General features: G+C 39.8%; 1 protein-coding gene across 1 annotated transcript in view; it reads left to right on the top strand.

The window, feature by feature from the left end:
• Positions 1 to 23,334, top strand: part of PCSK1 (proprotein convertase subtilisin/kexin type 1) — a 40,370-nt gene extending 17,036 nt beyond the window's left edge. The window contains exons 7-14 of the mRNA XM_065875651.1: positions 1,707 to 1,879; positions 2,896 to 3,108; positions 5,601 to 5,701; positions 13,752 to 13,985; positions 17,090 to 17,247; positions 18,637 to 18,770; positions 20,348 to 20,509; positions 22,622 to 23,334. Coding sequence (XP_065731723.1) covers positions 1,707 to 1,879; positions 2,896 to 3,108; positions 5,601 to 5,701; positions 13,752 to 13,985; positions 17,090 to 17,247; positions 18,637 to 18,770; positions 20,348 to 20,509; positions 22,622 to 22,999 — 1,553 coding nt within the window. The 3' untranslated portion in view covers positions 23,000 to 23,334. The remainder of the gene's footprint in view (positions 1 to 1,706; positions 1,880 to 2,895; positions 3,109 to 5,600; positions 5,702 to 13,751; positions 13,986 to 17,089; positions 17,248 to 18,636; positions 18,771 to 20,347; positions 20,510 to 22,621) is intronic.
• The last annotated feature ends 2,951 nt before the right edge of the window (positions 23,335 to 26,285 follow it).

Genomic DNA, 26,285 nt, shown 5'->3' with positions numbered 1-26,285 from the left:
TCATGGTTATACTATGAATTTTGCATTTAGTTTGTTTTCTAAAACCACAACAAAAAAGATTCATTGTAGAACATGGCAATGACAGTAAAACTCCTTTAAGCTGTGCCTGAGTATACCTTGAATCTGGCTTTGTATTCCGTTTCGGAACCAAATAAATATACATCCTAGCATATAGAATGCATCTCTCACTATTACAGCACACTCCTAGATTTTAAGGGTCATTCTTGATTCCTTTATACAGCATCGTCAAAATGCCATGTTAATTTAAAGAAAATGGAGGCAGGAGAACAAATTACATAATCACCTAGAAAAAGAATGCACTTTTAAGTAATGATGAACTAAGTAGCTATAGTCTGTGAGAGAATCATCTCATCCCTTCATTTTATAGAGGAGGAATCAGAAGCAAGATTCTCAAGGAAACCAAAACACACCTACTGTATGTCCATCATTTACCTTCCAAGACATTATCCACATCCTGGAAGTTAACAGGATGGATTTGAGTGCCAGATTTCTGGGATTCAAGTCCCAGCTTCCCAGCTGCAAGTTGTGTGGCCTTGGGCAAGTCCCTGTCCCTCTCTGGCCACAGTCTCTCTCCCTGTAAAATGGGGAGAATTACAGCACCCACCTCAAATGGTTGTCATAAGGATAAATGAGTTCATATGTTTAAGGCCTGTACAATGGTAGCCGCATATAGTATATCCTCAATGCACATGAGCTGTTATCATCCGCATTTTACAGCTGAAGAAACTGAGGCACATAGAAGTTAAGTGGCTTGCCCAAGATCACAGAGCTAGTAAATAGCAGAGCTGGGATTTTTTTCCCAAATGCATTTTAAACAATTTTTAAAAAATAAATGTAACTTCTACTAGTCATGTCAACTACATGTTCTTTTACCCAAGCTCCATAGTAAATAATAGTGTGAAAATATAAAGCTGTGCACTCCATTGCATCATTAGCCTGAAGCCAGGAATAACCAGGTAGCTGCCTGTATCCGTCTAAATTGCTTTTGCCTTCCTGGCTCTTGAATACATGAGTCTGATGATGGGTGACAGCCTGTTGGAAAGCACAGAGCCACTGCATCTGCCTTCTCCTGATGAAAACTGATTCCCCCTCAGGAGTAAAATCCACGGCAATGATTTCATCCTTGAGATTATTTAGAAGAAAAGGAAGCATGTTCCCTGAAAATGTTTCTTAGCAAACACATAAAAGAATGGCCTCTGGGTTATTTTTAATCAGTGCTTAGAAACAAGAGTTTGTTCCCTATTTGTGAGTTTCCTATTGTAAGTAGACCTTTTCAAGCTGCACGGTTTCCTGTACAGAGTCCTCTGTGAGGCACTGACCGGGCCACAGCCATTCGTGGTATAGCCATGAGCAGGCATGTTGAGAGAGAGCTGTTTGATGCCTCTTGCTGAAAGCTATCCTGTCATTTTCAGGTTATCAGGGCAGCAGAGGGAGGGGAGACATTTTGTAAGCGACAACAACCATGGCCACAGCACAGCACAGCGCATAAGGAAGCTTATGCAGGCGGTGACTTGATCTCCCTGCTGTGCTTTTAGCAGCTGGGTCACAGTCATTTGGGACATACACTGGTTACCTATTTTTGACTCTTTTGGGAGTCCTTTAAAAAAATGAATATTAAGAGCATCGTGCCATTCTACACGTACACACTGACATCAGCATATGTATTTGTCTGTTTTGCTGTTCAGGGATAAGAATGCTCGATGGCATTGTGACGGATGCTATTGAAGCCAGCTCAATTGGATTTAATCCTGGACATGTGGATATTTACAGTGCGAGCTGGGGCCCTAATGATGATGGGAAAACTGTGGAGGGGCCTGGCCGACTAGCCCAGAAGGCTTTTGAATATGGTGTCAAACAGGTGAGATGTTTAACACAGACCCACTCGAAATGAAACCTGACCATTTGAATATGAGGAGAAGGGAAGGACACTTAGTTTATATGCAAAGAAATGGTTGTGAACTTCTTGTTATTGTTTATGGTTTGAAGTGCATTTAGAGGGCCAGATCGTTCTTAAAAGGGATGGAAGTTAAGGGTTAAGAAAGTTTTCCCCATTTGGGTCTGACATTCAACAGATATTCATTAGTCTTAGAATATTTACTTTCAGAAATACTCTGGATATGTCCTTTCTCATTTTCCCGCTGCTTTTGGATTTCTACATGAGGTAAACTACTACCCAGACTTCCTTCAAATACTCTGAAAATGCATCCTTAAATATAGCAATGTGCCACCTCCCTCTCTGCACGTGCCTGATGAATACTTGTGCCTTGGTTGTGTTTCTCTGTCACTGGGGTTGAGTGCATTCTTGCCAGGATTCTAAGGCCTCATTCTGCACAGGATGAAACAAAAGTAGGAATTTTGGAGAGCACAAATTGAAAAATCATAGAAAGGGTAGCCTTGACGAGTTCCATTCAATTGAAGAGTCCCTTTTAAAGCAGCTGCAAAGCAGATCTGAATAATGCCTGATTTTGTCATTCTATCAGTCAGCCAGAAGATTCAAGCAGAAAGAAAGGAAGTTCAAAGATTCAAGCGTAGTGACATAAGCCAAGGGAACAGTGAAGATATTCGAGTGAGTGCTGAAGGCCAGATTATGAATCCACATAATAAAGGAAAAAGAGAAAAGTCCTCACTCAGTGCCATCCCAGAGAGGGCCCAGATGGAGGAGGGCTGGCAGCACCAGAGCTCAGTGGCTTATAACATACAGTCTCGCGAGAGTTCCAATATCAATGCTGGAGGACCTGGAGTTGAAACAGACTCCAAATTACTGTTTCTGAGAACTTCATGCATGTATTTATATATTTGTTGGGGATTTTATTGGGATGTGACAGTGACCCCAGTGATGATAATAGACGTGATATGTTTTGGCTTTTCCTTTAGGGGAGACAAGGAAAGGGCTCTATCTTCGTCTGGGCTTCTGGGAATGGGGGGCGTCAGGGAGATAACTGTGACTGTGATGGGTACACGGACAGTATCTACACCATCTCCATCAGCAGTGCCTCGCAGCAAGGCCTATCCCCCTGGTACGCTGAGAAGTGCTCCTCTACGCTGGCCACCTCGTACAGCAGCGGGGATTACACGGACCAGCGAATCGTAGGTTGCTTTTGTCTAACTCTCTCTGCTTAGGTAGGAGAACACGGCTCGCCTTCAAAAGGATCCTTTGGTCAAACTGATTTGCTTAAGCTTCATGTCTCAGTTGGGGAGACTCACACTTTGCTCACTTGAAGGGTGGGTATATATTGGGAAGTTTTCTCTCCCAGGGATAATGACGCTTCTGCCAAAATGATGTCGCCTCTCAGTCATTTTTAAACTCAGCCCTGAGAAGCCACCAATCTGTCATTACATATGGCCGAGACTCCAAATGTCTGTTCAGCTTGTGTGATGCCTCCCTGAAAACAGCCTTAAAGAAGATTTTAAGGGTTGTTGGAGCTTTATCACCCTTGTACTTGTTGATCCTTTAATAGCAGGGAAAATGTCTGACTTGCCCTTTAGCAGATGATAAAAATACAGAGCATACACCAGCTATGTCTCCTAAGGATGGACGACCTACAGGAAAATAACAGTCTAAATTTCCCCTGAGGTGAACTTCTCAGCATCCAAATAAAGAGCTTAGGAAGGTTATATGCTCAGAGAACATCTCCAGCCCCCGCTTGGCTGTGCCTTCATTTCCATGAGTCAGACTGCCAAGGGCAATCATTGGATTTCCCTTCAAGGGCAGGATGATGAAGGCCCATTCGGGGGCTTTGAGAACAAAGAGAGGCACTTCTTTTCATTTAAAAATTGAAAGCCTCAAACTTAACTCCTGACACAGAAAGAACCAACCAGCTAAAGGATGTAGATCCTAATCTCAATAAAAAACCAGGTCATGATCCAATTAGATTGTGGGTAACCTGCCTAATAATTAGCCTTTGGAATGTGTGTAAAATTCATATTAATGGCATCTCAACAAGATTGTCAGAACTACGATCTTCATGCAGGATCACTCTTCCGGAACTGCCTGTTTCTGCAACCTACTCTAGTTTAGACAGTAAAACTATGGTCTCAACTTAGAAGCCCTGGCCTACCTCTCATGCCCATATCTTCAATTACTCAAAGAGACAGTAACATTCTACCTAGGGGTTCTTTACGGCAGGTATATCTTATACCCTGCTGTAAAGGAGCCTACCAGACGTGTGCCCCACTTGCATTCACAGCCCCTGGCTCTTGATGACCCTGTGGGTGTTCAGAGTGGCTTTTCAAAAAATGGCCTGTGGTCCATTTCAGAGTCACCATTTCATAGACGGTCCCTCATCTGAGCCACTCTGCTGTGAAGCAGGAGGAAGAATTTCCATCTTTGTAAAGATCCCTCCTTAGGTAAATGAGCCATAGAAGAGACAGCTGGTGGATTCTATTTGAGACAGTTGCACTAACATAGCCTTTGTCTTACGCAAACCTCTTCCTCAGCACAGTCATCTCTGGGGCTTACTTGCGTCAACAGGTAAAAAGGGTAACCTTGCTTCCGCAGCCCCCAGAGGAACAGGGCCACCAGAACTTGAGATATTCAGCGACTCCAAGTGGGAAGCCAAAGGAGGTGATAATAGAACAAACTGTATTTTTTGCACCTGCCTCCCACACCTTGAAATCTCTAGCTAAAAATCATAGTGTGAGAGCCTGGGTGGGTGTCTTGTTAGTAATCCTTTGGCCCAAGTACTTGTTCAACCAACAACACTGTGGTCCTCAGGCAGACTAATGGGAAGTCTCTATGGTTTCTTCCCTTCATCTCAGCAACCTCTTCACTAAGCTAAAATTAGCCTGGGTAATTCCTTATGTGCAATCACATTGTGTGAAAATGCTTTCACAGACAGGATCTCATTTCAGCCTCAGAATAGGAGTTGAGAAATATCAACCTCATTTGACAGATGGGGAAACCAAGTGGCTTGCCCATGGGACACATCTACTGAGTGGCAGGTTTAGAATTTGAGCCCAGATCTAAGTCCAGCACACTTTCATTTGAAAAACTCACCATGTTCATCAAAGTACAAATGTGACACTAACTCATGGCCATCAGATTACGTCAACAGTGAGTGCAAACCACACACTAGACATGTTTTGTGCAAATAGTTCAAGTGGCCCAGATCAGGATGGCTTTACCTCCTCCTGCTGAAGAGGCATTCAAATGTCAATCTGAAGGCAAAAGGGAATTGTGCCTGGGGCAAAACTTCTAAATATGCCAGGCCAAGCACAATGGACCTGATGATTAATGGGCCAGTATGATTCACAGTGATTTTGAAACATTCCCTTTCTTACAGACAGCATTTCATTTGGGAATCTCAGAAGAGAAAAAAAATTCATAGTGGGAGGACTTCATCCCCAGAAAAAGGCATTCTGATGCCAGAATTATAGACAAGTTGCATATAGAGGAGAGTGAGCTAAAACATCAGCAGATGGCAAACATCCGCCTGTAGTTTAGAGGAGGAAGTAGGGAGTCGAATCAGCTGGGCTTCCTGATCCTAACAGATGCAGCCCTCGGTAGGGCTAACCCCCGGGGACAGGATCACACTCCTCACATGTTCTCCCATGTTTCTTTCTTTCCTGGTGCCCCTCAGACGAGTGCTGACCTGCACAACGACTGCACAGAGACCCACACAGGCACCTCTGCCTCAGCACCCCTGGCTGCTGGCATCTTCGCTCTGGCCCTGGAAGCAAAGTAAGGCCCAGCAAGCGTCGAATCACCTGTAAAAAGCTGTTTCTCCTTCTTTTTCATAGCATATATATTTTTTCTGAATATATGGTTACAGTGGAAAACTACAAAAAATAATAAAAAATAAGCTCTTTTCCTGTCAACATCTCAATGTAGATTTAATACACACACTTATCTTGCAACATTGGAATCTTAATTCACACACTGTTTTGTAATTTTTTTTTTTTTTTTGCGGTATGCGGGCCTCTCACTGTTGTGGCCTCTCCCTTTGCAGAGCACAGGCTCCGGATGCGCAGGCTCAGCGGCCATGGCTCACGGGCCCAGCCGCTCCGCGGCATGTGGGATCTTCCCGGACTGGGGCATGAACCAGTGTCCCCTGCATCGGCAGGTGGACTCTCAACCACTGCACCACCAGGGAAGCCCTATTTTGTAATTTTTTTAATCCACCTATATTAAGAGCACTTTCTCATAGCTAAATCAATCTTCCTTGACTTTAAAAAAACTCATGCTCTCCTCCCACTCAGTCCTCCCCAGTCCTCCTACCACTCAGCTATAAGGCCTTCTCACTTCTGTTTATTCCCACCAAGAAAGACTTTGTCCCGATAATTTCCTGTGGGTAGTGTTAGGAATAATAAGTTTAAAAAACATCCTTTTTTTTTTTTTAGATTATATAAGCCCCACCCTAGAGCTGATATAACATATCATCGGGGGACATGAGAATTAAAAACAGGACTTTTATCTTTTTGTAGTATACCATTATATAAATGCAAATTTTATTAAGGCCATTTCATTCTCAAACACCCTTGTCCATAGATATCAGTTATCATTTCTGATAATTTCCTTAAGATAAACACTTACGATTGGAATTTTTGGGTCAAAGGGCATGCATGTTTTAATGATTTTGATACATATTGACAAGTTACTGTTGATAAAGATGGTACCATTTTGTATTCCCACCAGCAGTATATGTGTGAGAGTGCCAGTTTCCTAAACCCTGATCAAACCTACTTTTATTATCTTTTAAAATGTTTGCTACTTTGTTAGGTGAAAATGGCATCTCATCTCTATATGCTTTTATTTCATTACTAATGAAGCTCAATATTTTATATTCTTTTGCCATTTATCATCTGTGACTGTTTATGACCTTGATTTTGTTTTATGGCCTTAGTTAGAAAAGCTACTAATGCTTGGTTAGTTTGACATTTACCTTTTAATTTTACTTACATGTAATTTTTAATGTAATGAAGTTAATATGTACACAGTTATCTTTGTTAGTCTCTTTAAGGTTTTTTTTCCTTTTTATGCTCAGAAAAATCTTTACAACTCCAAATTATATACACATTTATTTATATGTCTTTTATTATGGTTCTTTTACCATATTTACGTTCTAAATCTCCCTGGAATTTATTTTAGTGTATGTTACCAAAAAGAGATTTAGCAACATTTTTCCCTTCATAATAGTTATTCAATAGTCTAACACTTAATACAGAGGAAAAAATGTTCTGATGTTGTGTGGTGAGAAATCTTTAAATGTTAAGTCAGGTGCTGTGGCCGCATGATAGAAGACGTGTTAAAACTTGTAAATTACTATTATCCTTCCTAATAAGGAATTTATCTTAGAAGAACATCCATATTCTCTACAGAGAGGACAAAGCAGTTCCTTCATGTCAGGTTCAGTAGATGAGGTGAGGTTCACAGTAGTAGAAGAACAGAACTCTTTGGGCTGGGCCATAGCTGGAAAAGCCCTGCCGCTGCTGAGGAGAGTCCAGCATTGCTCCAGGAGCCCTGGAGCCACCTGTGGAGTTGTGGTTTAGTCCCTGGTATCTCAGTTATGTAACGGCCACAGCGGCTAAGAAAGATATGCCTAGTAAGGCTTGTATCAAGAGTCTACCTACTTGGAGAGGCTGGAAAGGTACTGATAAAGGAAGAGCAAATCCAGATGCCCGATCAGAAACAGGGAAATCTGAAGCTCTTGAACCCAACAGAAAAGCTATGTTCAGAATCTGAGTCCACTTGTAACAGGAAGGGGATGGACAGAGGGCAAAGTCTAAAGACACAAGCTTTGACTGGCATCAGCAGACCCAAACCAAATTTGAGGAAAGATAATCTAAGCAGTGAAAAGTGCAAGGAACACCTGGCTTCAAGTTCTAGGCGTATCACTAGCTATGTGACCTTAGGCAAATTAAGAGGGCTCAATTTATCATCTATAGAATGGAGGCGTCAGATCAGATTATTTTTTTCGAACCTTTTCCCTTTATAAAATCCTCCAGTTTGAAATTGAAGGTATCAGCATATATAGATCATCCAACATGAATTGCTGAGGTTGGTGGTAAGAGGTCCAGAGTGAAAGAAATAAGGTCCTATAAAGGCAAGTAGTTACACACAGGTAGTGAAACAATATCATGATATTTATGATTTTAGGATACAAGCTTTTAGCTCCAGGGAGCTTTTAAAAGAAAACCATCCTTAAAATCTTGTCTTCCCTACCCAATACCTATCAAATGCATGCAAATGTAACTAGCCAGACCTAGCCCATCCTTGTCTAGTGACCAGAATAGTAGAAACACCCATCTAGCTGAACAGATGTGATTTTATTTTGACTAAGAACTGAAATTTTAAAAGTGTAATCTCTGACTTCTAAAATTTCAAACCTTCTATTTCTGTATAAGGAGAAAGTGATCTAAGAATGATCTAGCCTCATTAATCTCAGTTAATTCCTAATGGACTATTTATAAAGCAGGGGCTCCATGGATTGTTATGAAATACATGGGGTCCATGAACTTCTTTGAAACTAGATGCAGAAATGTTTGGGAGTGCGTGTCTGGCATTTTGGGGGGAATGGTTTGTAGGTTCCATCAGATTCTCACACCGCTCATGATTTAGGAGACATTAAGAGTCTATGATCTCCCTGGTGCATGTAATAAGAATTTAATTCTTTTCGTTTTGATTCAATCATCAGTAAGATGGCCATAATCTATCTTAACATTTATAAACTTCCTGCCAAAGTACATACAGATTATTGGGATGTCTGTTCTCAACTGGGCAGTTTTCTTAGCTCCATTCAATTGTCTATACCCAAATGACTATTTCAGAAAATCTGAATGCCAGAATTTCTAGAAGAGTCCCTAGACAATCAAGATTGGAAGAATCATTTAACCATGTGCTTCTCCTCAAGGAACAACTATGGAGACTGAAGAACAACTCTGGGCTAAATTTATCAAGGATAATAACGTTCAGTATCTATCAGCCTCTTACCATGGCCAGACATTGTGCTAACCTCTTTATATACAAGACCAACTCTAATCCTTACAACAGTCTTGTGACACAGAAATTATTAATTGCATTTTACTAAGGAAGAAACTGAGACTTAGAGAGGTTGAGAAATGTAACCAAGTTCCCACAAAAGACCAGCAGCTACAGGACACTGCCTCCTATAGTCCTGTGAGGGAGGGAAAAGTTCATCCCCTCAAAGAAAGAGGAGTTAAGAAGATTGAGACTGATAAAGAAACATCTTAACTCATATTTATGAGTTCTGAATAAAGGCTCCTGTCATGCATATTACTTACTATGCTGCATTAAATATGGGACTCTGGGGAAAGGGAAGAGGAGAGGGAAGGAGAAAGAATGATTTCTGGCTCAAAGAATAGTATTCTGAGGAATACTTTCCTTCCCTAGAAGAGTGTTTCTCAAACACCAGCATACAGTCATCACCTTGGGTGTTTATTTAGTTTGCAGATTCCCGGGTCCAACGGCCAGCGACTCAGATTCAGAAGTTTCTGATATTCCAGGCAATGTTTATGCCGGTAGTTACCCTAGCCAAAACTTGAGAAACAGCTGCTATGAAGGGTTACCTTACAACTGTATTTTCCTACAACCTCACTGGGCTGTGACTGTGAAGATGCCCATTAGGATACTCAATAGGCATATCCTGGAAATATATATATATATATAATAAATAATACACACGCACACACACACACACACACACACACACACACTAAGAGAGACAGGACTTCCTTGGATAAATGCCTGTGGTACTATTATACGTAAGAAAGATGGCAGACAGTAACCTGTCTTTTGAGGGGAGAGCAAAGAATCAGAATAATTTTTAATAAAGAGCAAAAAGTGAAACATTGAATCCCTTCACCTCTTTGGAGGTATTAAACAAACAGATGAACCAATCTTCTGTTTTGATTAAAGGTTAGAGGATGGGAAATGGACTTTCAAAGTTGCATGAAAACTTTGGATAAATCACATCAAAGAAATCCTTGACTCAGTGGATTGTGAAATGTTGGAAAGTCTCTAGGTTAGAAAATCTTCAACATCTAGGCTTATCTAATTGTGATTAGAGGCTAAACCACGTAGCCTTTAAGATTTTTCCCCTTAGAGTTTTGTCTCCAGATTACTTTACCTACACTCTTCTAATTAGAAGCAATGCTTAATTTCAGTGTTTAATTCCAAAGCCCTTATTTTCTATAAACACAGCCTTGATTAGCAACCCAATGTAATTTAAAAAAAATTTAATTATTCTGGATGCCACTGAGGAGTGTGTTGCTAATTAACAGAGGAAGACTGTCAGGAATGAGATGCACTATTGTTAGAAGCTCCTTTTCATTTATGAAATGCACTCACTCAAATGAAAAATAGACTTAATTTTCCTAATTCCATGACAATGAAGCCTCTTTGAATATTTTGCAAAGAATAGGTAAAAGAAAATTAAAAAACAAAATCTGCAACTAAATAAAAAACAATTCTCTAACTATAGAAATGTAGAAAATCTGCTTTGTGCTTGATTATCATGACTATCAAGACCATGCCTCCTTACTACATATCCTCATCCCAACCTACACACACACACACACCCCTGCCCATCCAAGTGGGAAATTGGTGTGTTGCCCAGAGACCCCCTTGATAAGAGGCTTTTACCTAAAACTCCCTTTAAAAGACTGGAAGCAAGAATTTCAATAAAGTGCCATATAGGCCAGAACTAGTTCCCACATTCAGAAAATAAGCCATTTCTGCTCAGCTAGTTAATTATTCCTCCGTGTGGGATGGCCAATGTGGAAACAAGATCTACAATGAAGTATATATGATATTGGGCAGATTGGAGTTCTGAATGATATGGAATTTTCAAGATTGTCATACTCAACCACTCATCTTATAGATGAGTCCACTCAGGCCCAGGGAGATGAAGTGCTTTGCTTAAGGTCACACAGGTCTTTGGCAGTAGAATATAATTTAATGTGCCTTCTATTACTCCCTATTCTGACCCTTAATTGTCTTAATTAGTTATATGCTTGTATTCTTTCTTCCAACTCCTATTATTTTAGGTATAACATAAAACTGCCTAGACAGGTTTTTTCAAATATACATAGAAAATCATACCCTACCCTCAGATATTTTGATTCAGTAGGTTTAGACCTTTATCAGTCACTCTCTGTGCTGTTTGTCAGGAGCTCAGCTGAGCAGAGAGAAAGCATACTGAGCTGCCAGGGGTCAGAGTAGCTTTAAAGCAACAGACCAAAAATGAAAGGGTTAAGCCTTTCATCACTTACTGTGATGGTAAAGGCCAGAGTCTAAAACCAGAGAAAACACTGACTCTCCCTATTCCATTTTCCCCCATGGAAAGGTGCACCAGCTGATGGTCAGGTGAAAGCATGGACATGGGGGTTGTCTCACTGTTGAGGAAGCCCCAACAGAAGGCTCTGGTAGCTTTATGGACTCTGGGGTGGGGTGGGGTGAGGGGGAAGGCTCAGAGTGGAGAAGTACTGGGTACTGAGTCAGAGTGGGGAGAAGTATCTTCAAGGTTCCTTCTTCTCCCCCCCACCCCATCAGGAGGCCTTGGCTGAGGCGCCTGAAGAAGAGCTTTGCCCAGGGCCTCAGATAAGGAGACCTAGGAATGAAGGCGCAGGGCCTAGGAATGTAAATATGGGAAGAGCTTGATGGGGGAGGAAGGCCTGAGTCCTTGACTGCAGCTCCCTTCAGAGATGGTGATGCACGGGCTGTGCACTCAAACTGGGGTGGAGAGGACAGCTTCCCCATGAGGCCCACCAGATAGAGCCTTTGCAGCGCTTACGATGAGGACTTAGATCTTAGCCAGCAACGGACTCCTCAGTGTTTAGGAATGTGTATTGCCTCTTGCTTGTCACCAGGGGATTGTTAAACCAGTCCATGATGGGCTCTGGGGAGAAAATAGCAAGTTGAGACAGATTCCCCTGATGGTTGTTTCACAACCTAGTGGTAAGATAGAAACCTTGAAGACTCAACACTTAGGCATTTATTATTTAATAAATAATGCTTGATTGGCTTGATAGAAACAATGCAGGTCTCAAAGCTAAGGAAAAGCTTGAGATCATGAAAGACTCTAATGACTAATAGCAGTAAGTTTTAAAATTGTATTTAAGGCTAGTTAACACTTGCACACATTCAATCATCCAACCAACCGATATTTATCCAGCATATATACCCTGAGCCTGGCATTCTTCTGAGTGCTTGGTACACATCAGAGAACAAGATGGATAAAAATCTCAGCCTTTCTCCCAGCTGATTCTAGCAGGGGAGACAGACATTAATAATACACAAAACAAATGAGTTGCTCAGTATGTTAGAAGATGATAAGCACTATGAAAGAAAAAAAAAAGTATAGCAAGGTAAGAGAGCTCAGGAGTATTTGGGGAGAACTGAAATCTTAAATAGGGTGATCAGGGAAGGTTTCATATTCATTATAACAGACCTGACAATCCCATGCATCTCTGATTTATCTTTATATTGCTGCTAAATTAATTTTGCCAAGGCTCCTCATTATACCATTCCCTTGCTCAAAAATCCTCAGTGGCTCCCCTTTACCCAAACAATAAAGTATAAGCTCCTTTTCATGGCATTCAAGGTCCTCACCATCCGGCTCAGTACTCCAGCTCACCTCTTCCTTGCTTCAGTAAACCAGACTATCCACTGTACTCTGGCCACATCCTATCCTTCCCCTGTCAGAGGTTTTGACCCATTGCCTCAACCCCTGTTCTCTCTCTTTCAACTTTTTGACATTCTACCCACCCTTTAAAAATCAACTCAAATATTTCCTCCTAGAAAAGCCATCCTAGATCTTTCCATCCCAAAGGAATTCTTTCTCTTCAAAGTTCTACAATACATTATGCTATGAATACAGCACTCAACAGATATATTATAGTTATTGAAAGACTTAGTTCATTTACTTGATTGTACACTTCTTAAAAACATGAACTACCTCCTTGAATATCCCCACACTATTCAGCATGGTGCCTTGTAAGAATGATCTCAAGTAGCTAAGAGCTTCTTGACACTTTTGCTATATAAAGAAAAGAGGTAAAGAATATTTAAGAGTTGGGCTTCCCTGGTGGTGCAGTGGTTGAGAGTCCGCCTGCCGATGCAGGGGACACAGGTCCGTGCCCTGGTCTGGGAGGATCCCACATGCTGCGGAGCGGCTGGGCCCGTGAGCCATGGCCGCTGAGCCTGCGCGTCCGGAGCCTGTGCTCCGCAACGGGAGAGGCCACGACAGTGAGAGGCCCGTGTACCGCCCAAAAAAATATATATATATATATATTTATTTATTTATTTATTTATTTATTTAAGAGTAGGTAGCCAGCCTATGTCTAAATCTGAGTCTTCCTAAGAAGGAAGTCAAAAGCTCAACTGTGGGTTCATAATGCTGAAAATACTAAGGCTGTTAATGAACAGCAGACGATTGGAGGGCACAAAGGAAGTGCTGTCATTTTTCATTTTTGTTCCAGTTAAATGTAAGTACATAGGAATCAGGGGCCAAGTTCTACTTTTCTACAATGCTGAAAACGAATTTTATTCATGCTAAGATCGTAACTTATGCGGTATGAGGAGAAGTTTTCAAGACTGTATTTTAAATTATGAATGAAAGACATAACAATAGTGATACACACAAAATTTACATAAGCACAGTTGCAAAAGATACCTCATCATCTCTGAATGGAGATGATTGTTTTTAGCACTTGCTTTTGCAAGGAAACTTCTTTTTGTCCCTTAAAGATTCTTTGGGTCACTTCCTCTCCAGTCCAAATCTCACCTGGCGAGATATGCAGCACTTGGTTGTCTGGACCTCTGAGTATGACCCACTGGCCAATAACCCTGGATGGAAAAAGAATGGAGCAGGCTTGATGGTGAATAGTCGATTTGGATTCGGGTTGCTAAATGCCAAAGCTCTGGTGGATTTAGCTGATCCCAGGACCTGGAGCAGTGTGCCTGAGAAGAAGGAATGTGTTGTAAAGGACAATGACTTTGAGCCCAGGTAAGTGTCTCCAGGAATTTTAAACAAATGTGTGCCCATGGCACTATTTGAGTATGACGTTTGTCACTCTGCTTAATTTTTCTCACCTACCCTTCTGAAGTAGATGGAGATGGCATTTGTCAGTGTTCCCTGTGTGTCCATAAGGAATCACAGAGATCAAAGATTTGCAAATCATGTTAACATATTTGTATTTTCCTCTCATAGCCTACCAACCAGATAGCAGTAAGTTAAAGTGCACAATTGTTCTATATATCACTAAGAAAAATCATTGCCAATTAAACTATTACCAACCATCAGTTCTTTAATATTCATTCCAAATTCAAAGATGTTAAAGTTTTTTTTAATGCATCTTAGAAATGATGAAATGCAGTACTTGCCAACCAGTGTTACCCCAAACCTACTTCCAAAAGAACCTCGCTTCATGCCACAGTGCTTTGTGATTCATGACTTTCCTTCCGTGAAGGATCTTTTATCATATGGCTTTCAATTAGACTACACCTCTCCCACTACATCTAGCTACGGAAGCAGAATCTCGTATCAAGGCAACTGCAATTATACTGAAGACCCACTCACACAAAATACCCAAGGGTGGGAGGCTTGGAGGGCCTGCATTAGGGAGAGAAAATCATTTCTTAAGAGGATATATTTCAGTATTGGACCACTTTTTGATGGCTATAAGGCAAATCTGCTTGAATTCAATGCCACGGCAAATAGCATTGTATTTAAGTACCTGTGTCTTCCTGAACATTTTTTTTCCTTTTTTCCCTTTTTATTTTATTGTGTTAAGAAGTCTTAACATGAGATCTACCCTCTTAAATTTTAAGTGTACAATACATAATTGTTAACTATGGGTACAATGTACAACTGATCTCTAGAACTTATTTATCTTGCTTAAACTTTATGCCCAGTGGTTAGGAACTCTCCATTCCCCCCACAAGCCTCGGGCAACCAACATTCCGCTCTTTGATTCTATGAGTATTTTAGATACCTCATATAAGTAGACTCATGCAGTATTTATCTACCTGTGACTGGTTTAGTCACTCAGCACAATGTCCTCAAGTTGTATCCATACTGTCACATAAAGCAGAATTTCCCTCTTTTTTAAAGCTAATATTCCATTGTATGTATGGAATATTACATATTCTTTATCCATTCATCTGTTGAGGAATATCTAGGTTGTTTCCACATCTTGGCTACTGTGACTAATACTGCAATGAACATGGGAGTGCTAATATCTCTTTGAGATCCTGGTTTCAATTCTTGTGATAAACATCCAGAAGTGAGACTGCTGGATCATACGGCAGTTTTATTTTTTTTTTAGGAAACTTCATACTGTTTTCCATAGTGGCTGTACCATTTTGCACTCCCACCAATTGTGCAAGGGCTCCAATTTCTCCACATGCTCATCAACACTTGTCTTTTTTCTTTTTGTTAGTAATAGTCATCTGACTCTTGACAGGTGTTTTTTTTTTGCGGTATGCGGGGGCCTCTCACTGTTGTGGCCTCTCCCGTTGCGGAGCACAGGCTCCGGACGCGCAGGCTTAGCGGCCATGGCTCACGGGCCCAGCCGCTCCGCGGCATGTGGGATCTTCCCAGACCGGGACATGGAACCCATGTCCCCTGCATCGGCAGGCGGAATCTCAACCACTGCGCCACCAGGGAAGCCCCTTGACAGGTGTTTTGATGTGGGTTTTGATTTGCATTTCCCTGATGATTAATGATGGTAAACATTTTTTTTTCACATACCTGTTGGTCATTTGTATGTCCTCTTTGGAGAAATGTTGATTTAGGTCCTTAGTTCATTTTTGAATCAGGTTGTTGGTTTTTTTGCTATTGAGTTGTAGGAGTTCTTATATATTTTAGAGATTAACCCTTTATCAGATATTGTCTACCATTCTGCAGGTTGCCATTTCAGTTTGATTGTTTCCTTTGCTGTGCAAAGGCTTTTTAGTTTGATGTAGTCCTACTCGTTTATTTTTTTGTGTGTGTGCTGCCTGTGCTTTTAATGTCATATCCATTAAATCACTGCCAAGACCAATGTCATGAAGCTTTTTCCCTATGTTTTCTTCTAGGAGTTTTACAGTTTCAGGTCTAATGGGTGGGTTTATTTCTGGGATCTCTATTCTGTTCTATTGGCTTGTATTTCTGTCTTTATGCCAGTACTATACTTTTTTTCTTTTGAAGTATAGTTGATGTACAATATTATATAAGTTGCAGATGTAAAATATAGTGATTTACAATTTTTAAAGTTTATACTCCATTTATAATTATTATAAAATATTGGTTATATTCCCTGTGTTGTACAATATACCTTATAGCTTATTTTATACCTAAGAGTTTATACCTCTCAATCCCCTACCCCTGTATTGCCCCTCCACTTCCCTCTCCACACTGGTAACCACTAGTTTGTTCTCTACATCTGTGAGTCTGTTTCTTTTTTGTTATATTTACTAGTTTGCTGTGTATTTTAGATTCCACATATAAGTGATATCATACAGTATTTGTCTTTCTCTGACTTATTTCACTTAGCATAGTACTCACCAAGTCCAGCCATGTTGTTGCAAATGGCAAAATTTCATTTTTTTTATGGTTGGTTAGTATTCCATTGTATGTGTGTGTGTGTGTGTGTATCACATCGTCTTTATCCATTTATCTGTTGATAGACACTTAAGCTGCTTCCATATCTTGGCAATTATAAATAATGGTGCTATGAATACTGGGGTGCATGTATCTTTTCGAATTAGTGCTTTTTTTCTTCAGTACCATACTGTTTTGATTGCTGTAGCTTTGTATTATATTTTGAAATTAGGAAGTGTGATTCCTCCAGCTTTGATCTTCTTTCTTGGGGTTGATTTGGCTATTTATAGTGTTTTGTGGTTCCATATAAATTGTAGAATTGTTTTTTTCTATTTCCAGAAAAACCTTATCATTTTCTTGTGCATTAAAATTAGTTTATACCTAATCCTGAATTGGTTTCTACTCGTAATAGAGAGAGACAACAAGCCTAGCTGAGTATCTCCTTAAGAGTGTTGTGTACGTATTTCCATAAAATGCAAGGAAGAAGAGATACACTTTGTTCAGTGATGATTCTTTAATGTATTTAGAGCCCTGAAAGCTAATGGAGAAGTTATCATAGAAATTCCAACAAGAGCTTGTGAAGGACAAGAAAATGCTATCAAGTCACTGGAACATGTGCAATTTGAAGCAACAATTGAATATTCCCGCAGAGGAGACCTTCATGTCACCCTCACTTCTGCTGCTGGTAAATTTCAAAAAAACAAAACAAAACAAAATTCAATTTCTTCTGAATTATGTGTTTAAATTTTTCAGTATAAATTAAATGATTTCAAATCAATGATTGATTTTTGTTTATATATAGACCTAAGTCTTCCCATAGACACTTTCAGGTCTTAAAAAATATGTTTGTTTGGTTTTTTTTTTGCATCAGAACTCTGCTCTGCTCATTCAAACTGATCCTTAGATAAGCAAAGAATGAGGCTTATTCAAATAATACCAATTAATAAACCCTTCTGAGTTATGCATTTTCAAACTGTGCTCATTATCCCAGGTCACTGATCTGTAATTCATTTCTCTCAGGTAACACATTAGTGAAAATTACTCTAATAATTAAGCTGACAGATATATCAGTCTCATCCAAGGAAGTAAGTGGAAAAACTGAGAATTCTGATCCATGAAAGAGAGTTGAGGAGACTAACAAATTTTCCACAATTATATGATTAAGGCATATGATATGATATATGGACAATTTGTCCTTTCCTGAAAGGTTACTAAGTCAGACAAGATCATAGATGGTAAAGAGCTTGTGAAACATAAACCACGATCCAACCAGGAGAAGCTGTCCTAATCCTTTTTCATGTTTTAGTAGGATTCAACTGACTAAATTTAATTCCCATAAGTGATGTATGAGAAAGATGAACTATCTCTATAATGCCCTTCCAGGATATGAACTTCCTAGAGGTTTGGAGTAAGTTCTGTTAATTCTGGAATTATGCTTCCTTAATACCTTGGAATTGGCCTGAAATATTGGCAGAATGCTTTTTCACTAATGGCCCTATAGTTCATTTGACACTTTCTCTTAAAAAATGTTATTTATTGATCTATAGAGAACTTGGATTTGAAAATTTAGAGTAACTACTCTTACTAGTAAACTCTTCTTACTAGTAGTTTTATATGACAAGAGATTAAATTATATATGGCTTTATTTTATTATGTCTATGCTACATTATAGACTCAGGCACCTATTAAATTTTCAAAACTTCCTCTTAATTTCAAAATGATAGTTCCATTAATATGTATGTTAGGTCTTTGATGCTCTTCTTTAATGTAGTTCATAAACATAGTTCTCTGAGTTCTCCTTATTCAGATAAACCTTACTCAATATATTCATCCATTATTTATTTTTCTACAATATTTATTGACAACTTATTATATGTCAGGCAATGCACTAAGTACTGTGAATAAAAACTTCTTTATTTCCTGAGAATGTCTCCATCCTAGTATTATACTCAAAGGGAAAATTAAGAGAGCTAGTTTTTCCCAGCTTCCATTTCCAGTTATCAAATGCTAAAGTGTGTCCTACTATCAGATCTGTTAGGACACTTGTTAATTTGTGATGCTTGCTTGAAAACAGGAACCAGCACCGTACTGTTGGCTGAAAGAGAGCGGGATACATCTCCTAATGGCTTTAAGAATTGGGACTTCATGTCTGTTCACACATGGGGAGAGAATCCCATAGGCACTTGGACTTTGGGAATTACAGACATTGTAAGTATGAATGAAAGGATACAGAACCACAAGCTCACTTTTAAACACTCTGAAGCTCTTTTAAAGTCAGTGCATAAGAAAGGGCCCAAAGGAAATTTGATCACTCCTTATAGAGGTAAGGAGAAAGTTTAGTGTTTCAAGTTCTCCCCACTTGGCTATATAGAAAATAAATTTAAAAAAAATTAGGCACCAGCCATATAAGAAGGAAGAAAAGATATTTTGATACACAATGTGACAGACTGTGGGGCAAATCCAAGTATACCCATGTCAGAACACAGCCAGCCACATGACCTACTCAGCCACCAGAATCAGCTGTATTTACAACCATAGTTAAATGCTACACCAACTTTGCTATGACACTCTGCTGGGGTCATATGACAGAACTCTTACCAATATTTACTGCAGTGGCTATTTAAAAGTAGCTTACTTGTTAGATAACATATCTTATTTAATATGACTGTTTTGGTTTTGTTTCAGTTATGAAACAAAAGCATTTCTCAGTTTTCTTTCTGTTTGCTAACACTGATTTTCTTCTATAATTGTAACACACAGTCCCAAAAATAAAGTGTATGAGCAAAAAGCCAAATACATTTGAATTATTTATTTTTATATCATTTCTCCAGCATTTTCTATAGGTGAGCATATAAATGAATGGTTTTTCAGGTCCAACTTATTCTGAGATAGCAGTGTTATAAGTACCAGTAGCACCAGAATCAATGTCTAGATAACTTTTTAAAAATAAATGATTTTAAATTCCTGGAGATGTTAATTAAGTTAATAAAAATTCTACAGTCATTGTTACTTTTTTTTCTCTGAGAATAGCTTTCACCTAAAGACTGCTAAAATTGTGATTTAGCAATGGAAGTTGTAAAAATTTCTGCTCTCATAGGGAGAACAAGAAAACATTCTTAGTTTATGGTCCTGTTCCTGACCTTGGCCTCCATTCTTTAATTCAGTTTCACCATAAGGAAACTAAGAAAATCTGTTTACCAAGATGGGACTATTTTATACCAAGTCTGCAAAATCTGACTCTACAATTTTAGATTTTTTTAAAAGATATTTTAGATTTTTTAAAAAGATATTTTAGATTTTTAAAAAATATATTTTAGATTTCAGCATTATTTTTAACATAATTGTTGAGCCTGTGAAAATTATTACTCTTCCCATAAATATACAGCTCTTAAGGACTGCTTAATGCTGAGGGAGGGCTATTTATATTACTCTGCAGACTTTTTTTTTCCCCACTGGAATGTTTCTACAAGTTGATAATTGATAAATATAATTCTCATTATATAAGATACAGTCAACTTTTCAAGGACACACCCAGTATAGAAAAGAAGGTTCACGTAGAGCGTTCTCCTTTTTTAATTGAAGGCAATTGATCAGTTTTTAAATCTTTGAACCTGTCAACTATCTATTTTCATAGGAAGAGTGAGGCCAGTGATTTTTGTCTTTGTACCCAGAGCTCTACACGTGAAATGCACAGAATTTTAAAATTAAACTATAAAATTTAGCTATTTTGAAGGAGTTTATATTGCTCAGAACATACACTAAAATTATGTATGCTTACTCATTAGTCTGGAAGAATGCAAAATGAAGGAAGAATCGTGAACTGGAAGCTAATTCTGCATGGGACCTCTTCTCAACCAGAACACATGAAACAGCCCCGAGTGTACACGTCCTACAACACCGTTCAGAATGACCGAAGAGGGGTGGAGAAGATGGTGGATTCGGGGGAGGTCTGTGTGGCTCTGTTCTTACTGGCATGTTCTTTTGTGAACTGTAGTAGACAATGTAGTGGGTGAAGCTGCCCGTAACTTTTAGGCAGGAAGTGAATCAAACATGGGTTGGCAGGGCTTCCCTGGTGGCGCAGTGGTTGAGAGTCTGCCTGCCAATGCAGGGGACACGGGTTCGTGCCCCGGTCCGAGAGGATCCCACATGCTGCAGAGTGGCTGGGCCCATGAGCCATGGCCACTGGGCCTGCACGTACAGAACCTGTGCTCTGCAACGGGAGAGGCCACAGGAGTGAGAGGCCCGCGTACCGCAAAAAAAAAAAAAAAAAAAAAAAAACATGGGTTGGGAGGAAAGGGAGTAGGAGTAAACTTTATTTTCCACAGGAAATTGTTTCATTCATTTATTCTTTTATCCGAAAGTTAGAAATTAAAATTAATGAATTCAAAATTATTCAGTTCTCTAACATGAATTTTCTCCATTTATAACAATATCAAATTTTAAAGAGAGCTGTCTTTTTGTATGATCACGTATAGCTAACATTTGTATTGTACCTAGTTTGTAAGCATTTTTCACATTGTCTCATCTAACTTATAATCCTTGTAACCTAGAAAGGATAGACCTCAATATATCCATTTTACAGAAAGAAGACCAAGGCCCAACTGATCAAATCATGCAGGCTTCTCTTTACTAATTCCTTAACTGACACTTCTTGGCAACTCCAAGAGGAGCTATAGAATCACAGTTTCTCTCAGAAAATTGCCAAGGAAAGCTGAAGTCAGTCAGTTACATTCCTAGGTCTCAGCCTACTGAGGCTGCTGGCTTCTCCCTTATCAGATGGTGGGCAGAAAACACATTTTCTTTATCTCTGTATCCCCCAGGCCTCTAGCACAGTGCCTCAGATGTAGTAGGTAGGTTATCAGAATTCCCAGAATGTCCTTTCCTGAATAGGTCTGGCTCTGTGACAAGTGTTTTGGAAGGTACAAAGACATTATTTATTCAAGAAATTTATAAACTAGCTGTGAGAAGGCCTCAGCTCATATTATGGCCCCACTTACATTCTGCAGAATAGCTTTCCTCTGGGACTCCACCTTGGAGGCCTCCTCTTCCCAATTCTGGAGGCAGGTGGACCTTGTGGGTATTTCTTCCTCCAAGATTCCTTAAGGGGTATTAACGGGACCATTTGGCTGTTAAAATACTGAAATGCTTCCACAATGTTGACAAAGAGCCGCTTCTCTGATCTCTCCAGTTCCCTCCTTCCCCGCCCACCACCCCAATCTCTTCCCAGGCCCCTTCTGACAACTCAGAGGCTGAAAGTGCAGCTCCTGACAGAGCAAGAGGCCTCTAGAAAGCTATTCCCACATGACAGCATGGTTGGCACCTCTGTACGAGTTATTACCTACTTTATTATCAGCTCCTTCCCAAAACATGGGTGGGAGGAAAGGGAGTGGGAGTGGGAAACTGCTTCTTTTCCATAGGATGAAACTCTACTATCTTTTTTTTTTTTTTGCGGTACGCGGGCCTCTCACTGCTGTGGCTTCTCCCGTTGCAGAGCACAGGCTCGGGACGCGCAGGCTCAGCGGCCATGGCTCACGGGCCTAGCCGCTCCGCGGTACGTGGGATCTTCCCGGACCGGGGCACGAACCCGTATCCCCTGCATCGGCAGGCGGACTCTCAACCACTGTGCCACCAGGGAAGCCCCCTACTATCTTTTAAAATTTATTTTTTCATCCAGAATTCAGACATTAAAATTAATGAATTCAATATTGTTAAATTCCCTAACATGAATTCTACTACAGCAGGCTGACAAGTGAAGGAGACCGATAGGTATGAGCGCTTACATACATCATCTGGTTCAGTCTTCAAAACCACCAGAAATGGAGGGATTCTTATTGCCATCTTACAGGAGAAGTTCACGGAGTTTAAAAAGGTGCCAAAGGTGCCGCAGTAAATGAGAAAATGAGGATTGAACTCCGAGATAGTGTGATTCCAAGCCTTGTGCTCTCTCTGCTCCCCAGACTGCCTCTCGAGGGGCAGGCAGTGGGTGTGTGCTGCAGCTGGCTTGCCTGCTCCTAAATAATGAGCCTTCTCCCCTTTGCCGGTGGCTTTCTGTGTTTCAGGAGCAGCCCACACAAGAGAACCTGAATGAGAACCCTCTGGCATCCAAAAGCCCCAGCAGCAGCGGTGTGGGGGGCAGAAGGGATGAGCTGGCAGAGGGAGCCCCTTCTGAGGCCATGCTACAACTCCTACAAAGTGCTTTCAGCAAAAACTCACCCCCAAAGCAATCACCAAAGAAGTCTCCAAGTGCAAAGCTCAACATCCCTTACGAAAATTTCTATGAAGCCCTGGAAAGGTTGAACAAACCTTCCCAGCTTAAAGACTCTGAGGATAGTCTGTATAATGACTACGTTGATGTTTTCTATAACACGAAACCTTATAAGCACAGGGATGATCGGCTGCTGCAAGCTCTGGTGGACATTCTGAGGAAGGAAAATTAAAATGAGTGGTGGTCCTAAATTGGAAATAGTCATGCTTTTTCCTTCCCGTTAGATATTGCCTGTGTCTGAAGTGGTTGTTTTGTCATTGATTCTTCTGCTTGTAATATCCTTTGCGGTACTTTTTCTTTTTCTCCCCAACCTGGAGAGTTGAAAGCTATGAGCTCAAGCAGCAAATCCAACTTCTTGAATCGATTATAGCTCTTTCAAAACACATCTTCCCTGCCTGCACAAGTCAAATGTTTTGTTCTTTCTGGAGCCACGGTTCACACGTGGTCCTCATACCACATGAGAATGCCTCCTCAAGCCTCCCATTTCCTGTCTGAAAAGAAAAGGCATCACCTGGGCAACAGTTAATTTGAAAAAGTAATCTGCAAAAAAATGAGAGGAAGGGAAACTATTCTTAACAGCTTGTCCTCTGTCTTTGCCATGTGGTGATTCAAATTTTGATGCCAAAGAAGGGTTTGGAAAGTCTCTAATGAAGGAGTTCACAATCAGACTCACACCCTGGGTCTTTCTACTCCAAAGTACTGCTCATTCAGGAAGTGGCCATTAGATCATTCTGGGGAAAGGCTGGGTTATTTAGATCCAGAAACAGGCCTCAAACCCTGCATTTTCTGGTTTGAGCAGTTTTAGAGCATTTTTCTTTGCTTGGCTTGGTGTGCCATGGAGAGGCCTCCATGGATCTAAAGGTGACTGTGACTCATGCTGTGAGCTCTGGCCTTCCTCTCTTCCTCATTACCTTCTCCTTTCTCAGCCACAAACTAAATACTGAGAGAGCTACTGATACCACTTTCTTAGAACAACCTTATACTCGGGACTTGGCAAATTCCTAATCATAATATTTTTAATAGTCATAATAGGAAACCACTCATAACATGGAAAACCAATAACAGGAAAATATTCATAATAAGGAGAGCCAGTGGGAGGTTTCATTTGTTTTTTAAATTATGTTCATTAGAGCAGATTTTTCTGGATCTTTGAAACTGAGTGTTTATTCCTTGACACGAAAGGCCCTTCTCCAGTCTTATAGATGATAGTATCCAAATTCTCACCAAACTGTTTCCAAGCTTCAACTCAGAGGACACAAGCTGGCAGCCCAAAGGCTAGATTTTGTTTGGCCTGTTAAATGTTTTAAATATGTGAGTGATTATTGAAAATATGAGATTTCACATAAAACCTAATTCTCAGACCCATCTTCCCTCATCGCAACAGTTGGCTGGAGCTGAGTAGCAGCTTCCCAGCTAGACTTGAACACATGCCCCCATGATGCCCTGTTCCATGCTGCTTATCACGGGCACCTTACAGGTCAGCATTCAATAGGCATTTGATTTTACCCTTTCCTGCACTAATGAACATGTACAAAGTGTAAATGCATTAGGAAAGAAATAGCCCCAACTTCTTTCTGTATGATAATCAATAATTATAAGAATCTGTCATGATCTAATTTATAGGCCAAAAAAAAAAAATGGTATTTGAGACCCCTGAAAGTAGCTCTGAAATCCTATTTGACTTATGTGTTTAATCTCACCTTACCCAGATGCTCATTTATACTAATTCATTAACTGCCAATCCCCTCACTTCCCACTTACTATATGCTCACAAAGGTTCCAGTTGCCTACAATACTGGCATTCTCCCACCGAGTTTGCTGTTTGCAATTCTTCCATGAAGTCTGAACTTCTTAAGGCCACACATGCACTGGACCAGGAAGAGAACTACATTGAACTAGATCAGGAAAAGAACCCTAGAGTCTGTCACTTGCTTTAAAGTGTGTTTGGTAAGACAAACTTTCACCCCCAATTCTACCATTTGAATTTGTGCAGAATGAGGGTATTTCCAGAGCAATACCCATGATGCATCTAGGATGTTCTCCTGAAAGAATTGCAGTATCACTCTGTCCTTGGAAGTATCACATGTTTGATACACAGTGTTAGATAGAATTTTGAAAATTTCTGCACAACAAAAAGTATTAAATAAAGCTGAAAAGTACCAGATAGTTGTTAGATCAATTTTCAACTAAAAAAATAAAGCTAAGGCCCAGAGAGGCCAATAAACAGTAAAAAATGAAAAGTCATCCTATCCCCATTCCTAACCTAGTGCTAATTGTATGAAGCTTTCTTTTTCATTATTCTGACAGTATCTTTTCCTGGTTAAAACCCCAACCAACCATTGGATTGTAGCCAAAGGTTCAATCAAGAGAAGCTTTAATGTTTAAATAAAGTCATGTTTGAATGTTTCCAACCTGGAACATACTGTTCAGACATAAAATATTTTTGTCAGTCTTTCTTAGTGCCTGTGTGGATTTTTGTGAAAATGTAGAAAAGGAAACTTATATAATATTTCCCTCAGAATTTTAAACTATATTTTCTTTACAGGTATTTATAATGCTTTACCAAATGCTTTTATCAAACAGAATTTTAAAAGGCATAATAAATTATATCAAAAACCAAAATTTTCCTGAGAATAAGAGTTTCATCCAATAAAATATTTTTGAAAGGCATGTTCCTCTGTCAGTGAAAAAAAAAAGTGTAATATATATGTGTTGTGGTATTAAAAATGACATTTGTCTAGTAGCCTAATACAATGTGTAGCTGAGTTTAACATGTATGGTCTTAGCATTTTTAAAGGAACTCCCACATTATATACTTGATGTATTAACTAGAATATGTACAATATGCTTATAAATCAAAAGAATAAATGGTTTCTCACAAAGTCAAAAAAAAAAGCTTATGTTTCCAACAAAAACAGGACCTCCTTCTCTTACTTACTATATTTCCCAAATGAACTGTAAAAAGGAAAAGGTGAAGGTTTACATTAAGAAGTTAAATGGGCTTTCTTTCCTTTTTTATTAATTATTCTTCTTTATTTTTTGGCTTCACCACAGGGCATGTGGGATCTTAGTTCCCTGACCAGGGATTGAACCCAAGCCCCCTGCAGTGGAAGCACAGAGTCTCAACCACTAGACCACCAGGGAAGTCCCTAAATGGGCTTTCTTGAAGGTAATTTAAGAATCTGCTTAAATAGGTATATTTCATTTTCCTTTATAGCCCCGTCTTTCACTGTGTGAGTTGTATGATTGAGCGTTAACTAAAGTGTTGAGGGAAAAACAGAAAACAAAAAACCCGAACTACAGGGACTGCGTGTGAGAGAAGTCATCTGCAACAGTTCACTAATCATGACATTGTTTATAGGCCAGATTACAGCAACTAAGCATTAACTCCCTCCCAGAGGGCCCCTCATTAGAAGCCCCCAATTCCTAACTCTGCTCTCCTATTCTCAGGCCCATTT

Source organism: Phocoena phocoena, chromosome 3 (genome assembly GCF_963924675.1).
Source record: "Phocoena phocoena chromosome 3, mPhoPho1.1, whole genome shotgun sequence".
In the NCBI taxonomy this organism is placed as follows: domain Eukaryota; kingdom Metazoa; phylum Chordata; class Mammalia; order Artiodactyla; family Phocoenidae; genus Phocoena; species Phocoena phocoena.
This window is presented reverse-complemented; position numbering and strand designations above follow the sequence as displayed.